The 14,429-nt window shown below is 37.3% G+C and overlaps 4 protein-coding genes; 3 read left to right on the plus strand and 1 right to left on the minus strand.

Annotated features, from left to right (window-relative positions):
- Window positions 1-96: 96 nt before the first annotated feature.
- Window positions 97-1,092, plus strand: GSBLH_T00006564001 (uncharacterized protein; the record flags this gene model as incomplete). Its single annotated transcript, XM_013041673.1, is given in 9 exon segments — window positions 97-121; window positions 153-200; window positions 255-311; window positions 356-432; window positions 458-575; window positions 610-842; window positions 873-919; window positions 987-1,058; window positions 1,074-1,092. 9 exon segments carry the CDS (start codon window positions 97-99, stop codon window positions 1,090-1,092), a joined length of 696 nt encoding a protein of 231 aa, XP_012897127.1.
- A 142-nt stretch (window positions 1,093-1,234) lies between these two features.
- Window positions 1,235-2,358, plus strand: GSBLH_T00003014001 (uncharacterized protein; the record flags this gene model as incomplete). The annotated part of the gene is made up of 5 exons (XM_013041674.1): window positions 1,235-1,630; window positions 1,670-1,754; window positions 1,783-1,828; window positions 1,857-1,968; window positions 1,996-2,358. The coding sequence occupies 5 exons, from the start codon at window positions 1,235-1,237 to the stop codon at window positions 2,356-2,358; spliced, it is 1,002 nt and encodes a 333-aa protein (XP_012897128.1).
- An 8,372-nt stretch (window positions 2,359-10,730) lies between these two features.
- On the minus strand, window positions 10,731-11,553 carry GSBLH_T00006565001 (uncharacterized protein; the record flags this gene model as incomplete). Its single annotated transcript, XM_013041675.1, has 3 exons — window positions 10,731-11,129; window positions 11,195-11,494; window positions 11,527-11,553. The coding sequence occupies 3 exons, from the start codon at window positions 11,551-11,553 to the stop codon at window positions 10,731-10,733; spliced, it is 726 nt and encodes a 241-aa protein (XP_012897129.1).
- A 394-nt stretch (window positions 11,554-11,947) lies between these two features.
- Window positions 11,948-13,816, plus strand: GSBLH_T00003015001 (uncharacterized protein; the record flags this gene model as incomplete). XM_013041676.1 has 7 exons in its annotated part: window positions 11,948-11,973; window positions 12,014-12,152; window positions 12,186-12,228; window positions 12,259-12,784; window positions 12,822-13,225; window positions 13,256-13,398; window positions 13,429-13,816. Exons 2-7 carry the CDS (start codon window positions 12,031-12,033, stop codon window positions 13,814-13,816), a joined length of 1,626 nt encoding a protein of 541 aa, XP_012897130.1. The 5' UTR covers window positions 11,948-11,973; window positions 12,014-12,030.
- Between the last annotated feature and the right edge of the window lie 613 nt (window positions 13,817-14,429).

Consider the following 14,429-nt stretch of genomic DNA (forward strand, 5'->3'; position numbering starts at 1 on the left):
ACAAGCGATACACATTACATCGGGGATCCCACAAATTAAGTAGGGTGCTATGGAATGTTCGAGAGAGAAAGAATTGAAAAAAAGAAAGTTTATACTATGTCTCGAAGTGATATTGAAGCATGTATACGATTTTGTATTGTAGTAATGCATAGCCATTGCTGAGTTGCAACATTTTTTGGAACAGGCGCGTACAGAGCGAAGTAAGCGCGCTTTGACTTCCTCAATCGTGAGTCTCCAACAAGAGTTGGATGTAGGTGAATATCAAGCATGTCAATTAGAATCTTCCTGCTCCCGTCACGGCACCCGTTCAAGTACCGCAAAAGAGTGTCACTCAGTTCCTTTTTATCATTTTTAGCTGTGACCTTCTCTTCGATTCCATCTTTCATGTGGGGTCAGACGTTAGATAATGTTTCGTATGTTTCTGGAATGGTGGTAATCAAACAGAGTGTATTTCAAGGAAGGACTCGAGGGAATTGACAAACTACCCAAAGAAGCTATCCAGTGCGATTTCGAGGAGGAGTCTGTGGAGCTGCGTATTATGGGCATTCAAAACAAAAACTATCGCTGGTCTTCCAGTACCTTATCTCAATGAAGCCATCTAATTGTCAGAACTGTACAGCAAGATCGTTCCTTCTTCCTGCAAACTGCTCGTTCGTAAAGACTGCATCACGTTGAAGCTAGCCAAGCTGCATCCAGAGAACTGGCTGCAGCTGCAACCGGAGAATAAACCTGTGCGTTCTACCCCCAAAAGCGATGATCCTTCAGCGGGATTGATGGATCTGATGCGTGATATGTACCAGTCGGGAGACGATAATATGAAAAAAGTGATTGCAGAGGCTTTTGTAAGAGAGATGGGCGATGGTGAAGAGTAGGAAAAGGCACGATCGGGAGTGTCTCCGGCGGATATGGCGGACGGAATGTAGTATTTTAAGGGATATTTTGTTTGTTGATAAACCGTTACTGGGAAGGAAAAACCTTATAATTAGATTCGTGAACAATGAGTCAGCCTCCTGTTCTTGGAGTTCGAACAATCTACTGGAATGTGATGAAGGAATTGGGTTGCTAAGCTGTAGAATGACCACGTTGAAATGATTAACCAAAAGGTCCTTCCTAACAAATTTGAAATTGTTTCTTGTATATTCCTTGTGATAGGAACCTAATTCACTAGGCAACTCCATGAAAGAGATTTTCACGGCGATTCGAGGTAGGTTTCTGTCCGATCTTACTAGGAGATATGACGATTCGCGGAGCTCCGGCGATTGGCGTAGCGGGCGCCTACGGCATGGTGTTTGCCGTTAAAGAGAAGCATCCTGACACTTTCAATGATCTTTTGCAGTGTCTGAGAGACGCAAAAGAGTACCTGGACAGCGCTCGACCCACAGCAGTCAATCTCATGTGGGCAACAAAGAGAGTGATCGACGAGGTGGAATCCGCCTCTCCCTCCAACTTCTACGAATTCCTCATCGAACTGGCGCAGAAAATCGCCGACGAAGACGTCCAAATCAACAAACAAATGGCGATTCACGGCGCTGCGCTCGTTCCTCCAAATTCCAACGTGATCCATCATTGCAACACGGGTGCTCTCGCCACGGTGGACATTGGTACAGCCCTCGGCGTGATCTATGGCAGCGTCTTGGCTTCGCAATAACGGCTAGAATGCCACTTGCAGGGCAAAAACATCCACGTTTGGGTCGACGAGACGCGTCCGCGTTTGCAAGGCGCTCGCCTCACCGCCTGGGAATTAGCTCGTGCTCGTACCCGCATCGAACTCCTTGCCAATAGACGTGCCTTATCACTTGATGGCAGACGGAGCCAGCGGATTGCTGATGTAGAAATCGGGGCTTTTTTTGTCATAGGCGGACTCGAAAGATCGACTGCGTGCTGTTTGGAGCGGATCGCGTAGCTGCGAATGGCGACGTTGCGAACAAAATAGGGACTTATAATGCAGGACACGAAGGAGAGAATGATGTATAGTTATCGGTGGTCGCTCATGAGAATCATGTGCCTGTGTATGCAGTGGTGCCCACCTCGACGATTGATTTATCGCTGGCTTCGGGAGATGAGATCCCGATTGAATTCCGAGGGAAAGAGGAAGTTGTGCGAGTGGACGGGTCGGCGGTAGCGCCAATCGAGTCTGAAGTGTTTAATCCTGCTTTTGATGTGACTCCGAATCGCTATATCACTGCAATAATCACCGAGAAGGGAGTTTGTTATCCTCCTTTTGAGGAGTCTCTCAAGCGTGTTGTAATGTCGTTGCTTGTTTGTTTCAAACGAGAGAATTGTGTGTGTGTGTACGTTTTCGCAATCAAGGATAGCATGCTATCACACTCTTCATTTAAAAAAACACAGGTAGATTGATATTTTGGCAATTCGCGAAATAGAAATTCATTCAACACTTTATAGTCACAACTTCTTTCTCATGTTAGGTAAAAAGTATATTGGAACCTTAATTAATAAGAACTAATGGATTGTAAATTTGGTAGATTTATTATCGATCATATCAATCGTTCTTACTTGCTATTTTCACTTAAGGGAATTCAGTACTAATGCATAAAGTACCCCTTTACCAAGTTGAATGGAGTGGAATGATATACAATTCAGTATGTGGAATGATTTCGATTAGTTGTTGATGTTTATGGTATTATACATACATGAACTTCTTACCAAAGTTTCTGAATTCTTGCCTTTTCTGATAGTTCAATGGATTTAATCTATCGATATTGAATGGTTGTACTGATTATAACTACTCATTAATACTATGGAAATATCAATACCACTCGAATCGATTTAGGTTTCATGCATTTTAATTGTTACAGCAATTTGAAGGAATCGTACATGGCTTTGTTGCAAACTATATGACAAGAGGTATACAATTGTTATCAAAATGAGTAATCACCCTGATTTAAACTTGTTATTTATCAATCTCATATCACATTTTCAAAATTCCTTTATGAAAAAAACAAAGACTGCTTTCTTTTTCAGTAAATATTCATCTTTATGCTCGCCTGGAAACATTGGACACTATAGTTTCAGCAAATAATAGTAATATTGTAGACTTCACGAAGGTTATGCAGCAATAAAACCAAACATTTATCCCTTAAATTCTTGCAGTGCCTTTATGTGTTAACAATATAATTTATTGCTCCTACTCTTTAATTCCATTCATTGCATAATAAATAATGATAGTTCATTTACCTACCATGCTATTTTGTCTCCATTCTTATTAGAATAATACTATATCAGTTAATTTTTATCATGCTATTGTTATCTTAGGCAGATTATATAGTCATTTATGTTTCAAATCCACATATGAAGCCTTTCTAATTCATTATTATGTTGAAAAATGCTTTGTTAAAGTCCTGTTGTTTTGAAGCATAAGAAAAGAGCTTTTCACGATTATGCTCAATAAACAACCATTTTCCTTCCACACTTGTACAATTTATACAACATACAAATGTGATAGTGTAAGAGAGTACAAGGATCTTTTGAGAGTCAAAAACAACTAGCTTCCTCTCACTTTAGATATGGCAAGTAGTGTCCTCCACATAACAATAATAGTTACTAACATCTACATGTTGTCTATTTTGCTTTTACATAGTTTTTGGTATCTGGCATTATACATTACTAGATAAATATATCATACTATGTGATATAACTTTCTGTGTAGAGTAAGCATGTTTTTCGTGCTAATAATGCACTATCTCGCAAAATAGAGAAAACAGTTTTGAAAAGAAAATAGCATTAATTCCTGAGCTATAAACACATAAAATTTCCAAAAATAAAATAGAATATGCTCAAAATGCAACGAAGTACCATAAATCAGTACCTAGGTCAGAATTTGTAGACCTAAGTTATGCTTCTGTTATTCAGAGCCCAAATAATAAGAAAAATAGAATACTTTGAAAAAATAGTGAGCTTGTGTGAAAAAGACGAAACACTCAGAAATTTGTGTTTTTTCATTTTTCTTTTCTATTTGATGTCAAGTATTGCTGATTTCGTCAATTCTGTTATAAGTAATCATTATATTGATAGTTCCATCATTCAAAATGCGCAAGGTTGTTTGGATAAAGAAATGAAAGTGGATGGCTGGATTTTACTTGCACTGAGTAGCAAACAATGTATAGTCTTGAAATGCAATATTGGCGAATCTGTGAATCTCGGATTTTTGATGAATGATGAAAAAGTGTTGAAAGTGTTTGGAAGTGATCAAATTGGTGATATTTCACATTATAAACAGTCCATAGTAGAAGGAATCGTGGATTTGGATCATGGAAGTCGATTTGAAGGAATGATATTGGCAGAAAACAAGTTTGGAATTCCATTTGGATATGGTGAAATGTATGATGATGATGGAATATTGGTGTACAAGGGCATAACGATCAATTGGAAACGATTTGGCTATGGAACGAGTTATCATAATAATGGATGTATTGAATATGAAGGATATTGGTGTGATGATATGCGATTTGGAATTGGAAAAGTGTATAATCGAAAAGAAGTGTTAATTGAAGATTGTATGTGGTATAATGGTACTAAATGTGATATTTGTGAAGGAGATGGATCAGAACCAATGAATCTCGGAATCAAACACTTGAAACTGACTGACAATTGTGTATTGGTTGAATGGGATGTTTCGTGGTTTTTGAATTTGGAATCAATCGAAATCGGCAATAATTGTTTTGGATCAGTGACAACATTCAAAATCGATGGATTGAATCGATTAAAAACTATCATTATTGGAAGCAATTCATTTACTCAAGTGATTCAAGATGAATGGATAGACAGCTGGAATGAAGCAATGACAAGATGCAACAAATCGAAATCATTTCACATTCTGAATTGTGAATCATTGGAATCCATTCAAATTGGTGAATATAGTTTCAGTGATTTTGCTGGAGACTTTGAATTGACCAATTTGCCACAATTACAAGCCATTCAAATTGGTTCAACTCAAAGGGAATCTCGTAACTTTCATGGTAGTTCATTTGTGATTCGAGGTATTGAATTGATATTAAACGTGTAAATTATTAGATCTTCCAAATCTACAATCCATTACACTCGGAAATAAAGCATTTCGTGATTCATTATCAACAATAATCGAAAGTATTGAATGAATTTCAATGAAATCATTGATATAGATCTGCCCAATCTAAAATCCATTACACTCGGATTTTTAGGATTACGCGGAACTAACGAAAACAAGAACTGTTCATTGACTATGCGAAGTATCATTGAATTGATTCGAAATGATTGAATATAGATCTTCCAATTCTAACATCCATTTGTTCTCAAGGTGGGAGTTTCATAAAGCTTAATTCTCTAATATTGGAAAGTATTTTAGGAATATTGTAGATTGATTACATTTAGATATTCCAAATCTTCAAACTGTCAATTTACCTGACTCGTTCAAAAATGTGATCAATCCTATTGTGAATAGTAATAGAGATTATATATAATATAATATAATATAGATGTATCTGAATTGTTATTTCCGAAAATACATCATTTAAGTAATATTCTATCAACTGATTTATCAATTACTTCAATTGCTATTCCTGATTGGACCTATAGTAATATACAACATTCTATACTCGATTTTTCAGAATTCAGTCTTGTTGAATCAATTGTGATTGGTAATAAATGTTTTGGATCAGTGAAAACATTCAGAATCGATGAATTGAATCAATTGAAAACCATCAAAATCGGAAGCAATTCATTTACTCAGAAAATGGATAGAGAAGGAAATGATAAATCGAAATCATTTCACATATTAAATTGTGAATCATTAGAATCCATTCAAATTGGTGAATTCAGTTTCAGTGATTTTGGAGGCGAATTTGAATTGGCCAATTTACCACATTTACAATCCATTCAAATTGGAACAATTGGAAGTATTTCAAACAATTTCTGCTATAGTTCATTTGTGATTCGAGGTATTGAACTGATACTGTATATTTGAATGATTAGATCTTCCAAATCTACAATCCATTACATTAGGTAATTATGCATTCGAGTATTCATTATCAACAATAATCGAAAGTATTGAATGAATTTCAATGAAATGATCGATATAGATCTACCATCATTACGATCCATTACACTCGGTCATAATGCACTGTATGGTAACTTAAGAAAAAGGAATATATTGACAATGCGAAGTATCAATGAACTGATTGAAAATGATTGAATATAGATCTACCAAATCTTTTATCCATAAGTTCTAAATCACGCAGCTTCAGTAATACAACGAAAGTAGTATTGGAAAGTTTATCTTAATATTGAATATTGATTGCACATAGATATTCCTAATCTCCAAAATGTCGATTTACCTCATTCATTTGAAAAAACGATAGATTTTCATACGCGAAGTATGGTAATATATATCACAATAGAATATAGATATTCATCAAAATATGTCCCGACTACTAAATTCTAAAATTACGCACCCCAAATTAATTGTTGCATTTGATTCATCGGTAACTTCTATTACTATTCCCAATGAGTCTTGTAATGATAGAAAATATACAATATTTGATTTCTCTCGATTCAGACTAGTTGAATCAATTGAAATTGGTGATGAATGCTTTGAGTCAATACAAGCATTCAGAATCGATGGATTGAATCGATTGAGAACTATCATTATTGGAAGCAATTCATTTACTCAACACAAGAATAAGGGAGGGAAAAATAATCTTGATAACTCATTCCACATTCTGAATTGTAAATTACTGGAATCCATTCACATTGGCGAATATAGTTTCAGTGATTTTGGAATACAATTTGAACTGACCAACTTACCGCAATTACAACATATTCAGATCGGTATAATTGGAAGTAAATCATACAATTTTCATGGCAGTTCATTTGTGATTCGAGGTATTGAATTGATATTAAACGTGTAAATGCATAGATCTTCCAAATCTACAATCCATTACACTAGGTAATTATGCATTCGAGTATTCTCTATCAACAATAATCGAAAGTATTGAATGAATTTCAATGAAATCATTGATATAGATCTACCATCATTACATTCCATTCGACTCGGTAAATGTTCACTTCAAGGAATAAGAGATAATGAATCATGTTCATTGACTATGCGAAGTATCATTGAATTGATTCGAAATGATTGAATATAGATCTTCCAATTCTAACATCCATTTGTTCTCAAGGTGGGAGTTTCATAAAGCTTAATTCTCTAATATTGGAAAGTATTTATGAATCTTGTAGATTGATTACATTTAGATATTCCAAATCTTCAGAATGTCAATTTACCTGATTCGTTCAAAAATGTGATCAATCCTATTGTGAATAGTAATAGAGATTATATATAATATAATATAATATAGATGTATCTGAATTGTTATTTCCGAAAATACATCATTTAAGTAATATTCTATCAACTGATTTATCAATTACTTCAATTGCTATTCCTGATTGGACCTATAGTAATATACAACATTCTATACTCGATTTTTCAGAATTCAGTCTTGTTGAATCAATTGTGATTGGTAATAAATGTTTTGGATCAGTGAAAACATTCAGAATCGATGAATTGAATCAATTGAAAACTATCATGATTGGAAATGATACGTATTTACAAACAAAATGGGGAAATGATAAATCGAAATCATTCCATATATTGAATTGTGAATCATTAGAATCCATTCAAATTGGTGAATTCAGTTTCAGTGATTTTGGAGGCGACTTTGAATTGAAGAATCTACCACAATTACAATCCATTCAAATTGGGACAATTGGAAGGAAATCATACAATTTCTGCTATAGTTCATTTGTGATTCGAGGTATTGAATTGATACTGTATATTTGAATGATTAGATCTTCCAAATCTACAATCCATTACACTCGGTGATTATACATTCCATTATTCCTTATCAATAATAATCGAAAGTATTGAATGAATTCGAATGAAATGATCGATATAGATCTACCATCATTACAATCCATTACACTCGGTAAATGTTCACTTCAAGGAATAAGAAATGATGAATCATGTTCATTGACAATGCGAAGTATCAATGAATTGATTTGAAATGATTGAATATAGATCTTCCAAATCTGAAATCCATAATGAATTTGAGTGGAGATAGTTTTGAATATCCTCGAACAGTAAAATTGGAAAGTATATCTAAATATTGAATATTGATTGCATATAGATATTCCAAATCTTAAAAACGTCAATCTGCCTGGTTCATTTATGAGAGTAAACAACCCAATTGTAAATAGTATTGGAATTCATAAATATAATTTGAAATATAGATGTTCATCAAAACATCTCGCAACTTTTGTATTCAAAAGTATCATATCCCAATTTCATTAACTCAATTGATTCGTCAGTGAGTTTTATTGGTGTTCCTGATAATTCTTTTAATAATGTTAAATATGCAATATTAGATTCTTCTCAGTTCAAAAATGTGCAATCAATTAAAATTGGCAGTAATTGCTTTGGATCAGTACAAACATTCAGAATCGATGGATTGAATCGATTGAAAACCATTATGATTGAAAGCAATTCATTTATTATAAAAAGAAATATTTACAAATGTGATATCAATAAATCATTTCACATATTGAATTGTGAATCATTGGAATCTATTCAAATTGGCGAATACAATTTCACTGATTTTGCTGGAGAATTTGAATTGACCAATTTGCCACAATTACAATCCATTCAAATTGGAACAATTGGAAATAATTCATACAATTTTCATGGTAGTTCATTCATCATTCATGGTATGGAACTGATACTGTATATTTGAATGATACGTAGATCTTCCAAATCTACAATCCATTACATTAGGTAATTATGCATTCGAGTATTCTCTATCAACAATAATCGAAAGTATTGAATGAATTCGAATGAAATGATCGATATAGATCTACCATCATTACGATCTATTCAACTTGGAATGATGGGATTATGTGGTAAAAGTGATAATGAAAACTGTTCATTAACAATGCGAAGTATAAATATAATTACTCAAAATGATTGAATATAGATCTTCCAATTCTAACATTCATTCAATTTGGTCAGAAAAGTTTCGAATATTCTCGAATAGTAAAATTGGAGAGTATATCAAAATATTGGAAATTGAAGACTTATAGATATTCCAATTCTTCATGTTTTTGATTTTTCTATTCCATTCAAAAGAGTGAACGGTCCCATTGTAAATAGTATTGGAATTCACATATATAATTTGAAATATAGATGTTCATCAAAATCCCTCCCAACTTTCAAATTCTAAAATATCACTTTCCGATTCACATAAATCAATTGACTCGTCAGTCACTTCTCCTGCTGTTTCTGATTGGACCTATGCTGATATACAAAATTCTATACTCGATTTTTCTCAACTTAAATATGTTAAATCAATTGAAATTGATGATGAATGCTTCGAGTCAATACAGACACTCACAATCGAAGGATTTAATCGATTAATAATGCTCAAAATCGGCAAAAACTCATTTACTCAGGTGAATGAAAAAACATGGAATAAAAGTTGGAGTGAAGCAATGACAAAATGTAATCACTCAAAATCGTTCCACATAATGCACTGTATATCATTGATATCCATTCAAATTGGACAATATAGTTTCAGTGATTTTGCTGGAGAATTTGAATTGACCAATTTGCCACAATTACAATCTATTCAAATTGGTACAATTGGAAGGAAATCATGCAATTTCCTTAGTAATTCATTTGTAATTGGATGTAATGATATGACAATGAATATTTGATTGATTAGATCTTCCAAATCTACAATCCATTACACTCGGGGATTATACATTCTATGAATCCAAATCAACAATAATCGAAAGTATTGAATGAATTCGAATGAAATCATTGATATAGATCTTCCATCATTACGATCTATTGACCTCGGTAAATGTTCACTTCAAGGAATAAGAAATGATGAATCATGTTCATTAACAATGCGAAGTATCAATGAATTGATTTGAAATGATTGAATATAGTTCTTCCAAATCTGAAATCCATAATGAATTTGAGTGGAGAAAGTTTTGAATATCCTCGAACAGTAAAATTGGAAAGTATATTTAAATATGAATATTGATTGCATATAGATATTCCAAATCTACAAAAAGTCATCTTGCCCCATTCATTTCAGAAAGTTCAATCAAAATCAATATCAAGTATTGCTTAGTATAAATCATTTGATTCATAGATGATGTTATTTCCTCACTCGCTGATTTGATAAACACCGATTAATCATTTGTTTATTCGATTTGTTATAAAGAAACAATGTTAATATATATGTATTTCTAAAATAAGTGCCATTTACATAGTCAATGTATCTATAGCATGCAATGGTTTTGAATAACTTATCAGTCTTCTCATGTTCATATTCTAAAGAAACCACAATTCTTTAGAGATAACAAACTCATTCTTGCTTAAACTCTGCATTCACGACTCAATTATTTGATTTCTTCTCTATTAGTGCCTCTATTATTGTGGCAAAACTAGCTAGAGCACACTCTTTTCTAACTATCAAACAATTAGCTAAACGCAGTAAAGCAACTAAATAACACATCTCATTTGTTAGCATTTATTTTCGTTCTTTATTCGCAAGCACTTACTATCCTATACTTTATTATAATTATCTCACCTGCATTGTTTTGGTAATACGGTGCCATTCTCATAAGCAACTCCTCACATTTTTACAGAACGATTCCATATTCAACAAACACTCCTAATGAAAGAGCCCACGATACACCATATCCAGCAGTACTTCTAAAGACTCTCTTAAGTATGCAGGGCCTGATAAAAATCCATAACAAATCGAGTAGCAAGAAAAGGGGAAAACAATCAAGAAGTCTCCATTCTCACAGCCATTAATAATCAGCTTTGCCGCACTCTCTGCAGAGAGGAAAATCCAGGTCAGCCACGACGGCAGCACTTGAGTCATTCCTGTCTTCACTCCTCCAGGACACACATATGAAATAGAGATTCCTTTTTCTTTTAGGGGGAATCGAAGCGACTCGGCAATCGCTCGCATGCAGTTCTTTGAAATAGTATAGTTTGGAGTAATGCGAGTGCCTCCAAAACCCAGAATCGATGAGAACAGGCATATTTTCCCTCTGCCACGATTCTACTTGAAAGCTCGCTCACAATCGTACGTTCATCATCTCTAAGACTGGTTGGAGAAGGCTGTACACACCAAGGATGTTCACGGAGAAGATCTTTGGGAAATCCTGTGAATAACATTCCTCCATTGGATTTCACCTGAACGCAATCTGAAAGTGGTTTCTTAGGCGTGTCATTGATCGCAGCACATGGGTAGAGAGCATCAATAGGATGAGAAACGTCGTATGCATAAATGGCGGAACGCACAGCTTCCGTATCTGTCACATCCAGTTTCATAGCCGTCACGGAGTTTGCACCAGCCTCTTCACACTTCGATCGTGTGAGATCCAAGCCAGCTTGGTTCACATCAATAAGAAGTAAATCACAACCCTAAAAATAATATTGAGTCACCAAACTCCAACCGATTTAGCATAGTGTTCTGCAATCATCTGACCCATTCCGCTACCAGCTCCTGAAATCACAATCGACTTGGATCTTTCAGGTGTTTTGCTCCATAGAGATGTAATCAAACGTACAACCCGATACAGAACAAAGGTGATTGTCCAAATAGGTATAAATACCGCAAAAAAGCAAAGGGATAAAATGATTATCACCAAGTGATAAACTAATAGGTACAATTCACGAAAGAATAAAATCATTTTGATTCCTATCTCTATGTTTTTTTCTGTGGATTCTCTTTACGAACTCTATGGAAATATTGTACTATTCATACTATTATTATTATTATTATTCTAAATATAGTAGGATTTGTCTCTTGAAAATGAGCACCTGGAAAAAGCGCGACGACATGCAAGGTTCTCTGGCTGTTTCCTAGAAAAGAGGTTTTCTCGTCCGATTATTCATTTCTTGTATGTTTCTGTTTTAACGGATATGGTTCTTATGGTTTAGGATTAAAATAGGATAAGATGCTGGTACTGTTCGAAACTCCTGGAGGATATGCTTTATTTAAGGTCCTGGATGAGGGAAAGATTGAAGACGCTGCTTCTGTGTTTCAACAATTCGAAACTCCTGAGAAGGCCAATTCTGTGTTTGCCTTGTAGTTTGTTGCGTTAGTGTGTAGATTGAAACTGGTAAACTTCCAGAGATTCAAGGATACGACTGAAGTTGTTCCTTTGTACGCATCTGACTTGTAGGCTCTTGCTGCCGCCTCTGCGATGGTGGATGGCTCTCTCGATGATTCTCTCCGCAAATTCTTAAAGAAATCTATTGTCAAGGCCTCCCTCAAGGATAAGCTTGCCGTTGCCGATCCCAAGCTTGCAGGTCTGATTAAAGAAGAGTTGGACATCAAATGTGTCAACAACACAGGTATTAACGAGCTCATGCGAGGCATTCGTAACCAGATGAATGCTCTCATCGATTCGGTGACTCCGAAGGACATGCATGCGATGATCCTGGGTCTTTCTCACAGCCTGGGTCGCTACAAGCTGAAGTTCAGCGCGGACAAGGTGGACACGATGATTGTGCAGGCGATCAGTCTGCTGGACGAGCTGGACAAGGAGATCAACATCTACGCGATGCGTGTGAAAGAGTGGTATGGCTGGCACTTCCCGGAGATGCAGAAGATCGTGCTGGACAATATCCAATACTGCAAATCGATCCTGAAGATGGGAATTCGTCGCAACGCGCACGACCTCGACTTCTCCGACATCCTCGAGCCCCGTACCCTTTTCTTTCGTTCGTTCGTTCTCACTCCCAGAAGTCGAAGAAGAGCTCAAGCGCACCGCGCTGATCTCGACCGGTACGGACATCAGCGAGAGCGATCTCCGCAACATCCAGGAGCTCGCCAACCAAGTCCTCGACCTCGCTGCCTACCGCGTTCAGCTCTACGAATACCTTCAAAACCGCATGCACGCGATCGCGCCCAATCTCTCCGTGGTGGTCGGCGAATTGGTCGGCGCGCGGCTCATCGCCCACGCCGGCTCTCTGCTCAATCTCGCCAAGTTCCCTGCGTCCACCGTGCAGATCTTGGGAGCCGAGAAGGCGCTGTTCCGCGCGTTGAAGACGCGCCATGAGACCCCGAAGTACGGTCTGATCTACCACGCGTCGCTGGTCGGCCAGGCGGCGGCGAAGCACAAGGGAAAGATCAGCCGCGTGCTGGCCGTAGGAGAGAGGCGAGGGAGTGAGGAGTAGTCGAAAGCGGCGCTGGCGATTCGTGTGGACGCGCTGAGCGATAAGCCGGACGCCTCGCTGGGAGAGGACGCGCGGATGAAGGTGGAGGATCGGCTGCGACAGCTGGAGGGCGGCGCGATGCGCAGCGCGGCGGGGTCGAACGCGTAGGGCAGGGGAGGAAGTGCGAGGTGTAGGGCGAGACAGCGCAATACGCCGGCGGAGAGAGTGGAGACAAGAGCGCCGGTGAATCGGGCGATCGATTTGAGCAAGATGGAGGAGGAAGAGGAGAAGGAGAAGAAGAAGCCGAAGATGGAGGTGGAGGAGAAGAAGAAGGTGGAGGAAAAGAAGAAGGAGGAGAAGAAGGAAAAGAAAGACAAGAAGGAGAAGAAGGAAAAGAAAGAGAAGAAAGAAAAGAAGGAAAAGAAGGAAGAGAAGAAGGAGGAGAAGGAGGAGAAGGAGGATAAAGACAAGAAGGAAAAGCATAAGGAAAAGAAGGAGAAGAAAGATAAGAAGGAGAAGAAAGACAAGAAGGAAAAGCATAAGGACAAGAAGGAGAAGAAGGATAAAAAGAAGGAAGAATAAGACGAACCTTCTCTTCTATTTTAGAGTATTCATTATTCCCTCTTTGTTCGATTCAGGTGGAGTAAGAGCGATTTAGAAAGCATGAATATTGTCACGAAAGCAGTGCCCTGGGCGAACTGGAGCGAATGGCGATATGTGAAGTCCCTTCTGTATTCGGACGATGTCAGTCTACAGTGGGAAGGAATTCAAATTGTAAAATCGTGGAAAGGCCGCGCTTCCAACGTTCCTGTGGCTGTTGAGTCTACAGCCACTTTCACGGAGTTTCAAATTAAAATGAATGAAGCCTGCAGTATGCCACCCAACTCGGGCGTGGAGTCTCGCATATCTGAGCTGCATTTCGCCTCAGCCCTCGCTATTATCCGAATGGTGAACGGAATGATCGACGTCGAGCAGAAGGGACTCTACTCTCGCTCTGTGAACACGGTTGCAGAAGACATTAGCCTTCCTCGCTACTTTGTGGATCTCCGCCATCGCTGCACTCACTCCGAACTCCCATCGTTTGAAAGAATAAGGGAAGCAGTGAGCAATGCTCGTCTGTGGCTTCTTGAAGCTTACTGGAATGTATTGGCGTGGATTCTGAGGAATAATGGCATAGAAGCAAGAAGAATCGCTT

Source organism: Blastocystis hominis (genome assembly GCF_000151665.1).
Source record: "Blastocystis hominis, Singapore isolate B (sub-type 7) whole genome shotgun sequence assembly, scaffold_23".
Classification (NCBI taxonomy): domain Eukaryota; class Bigyra; order Opalinata; family Blastocystidae; genus Blastocystis; species Blastocystis hominis.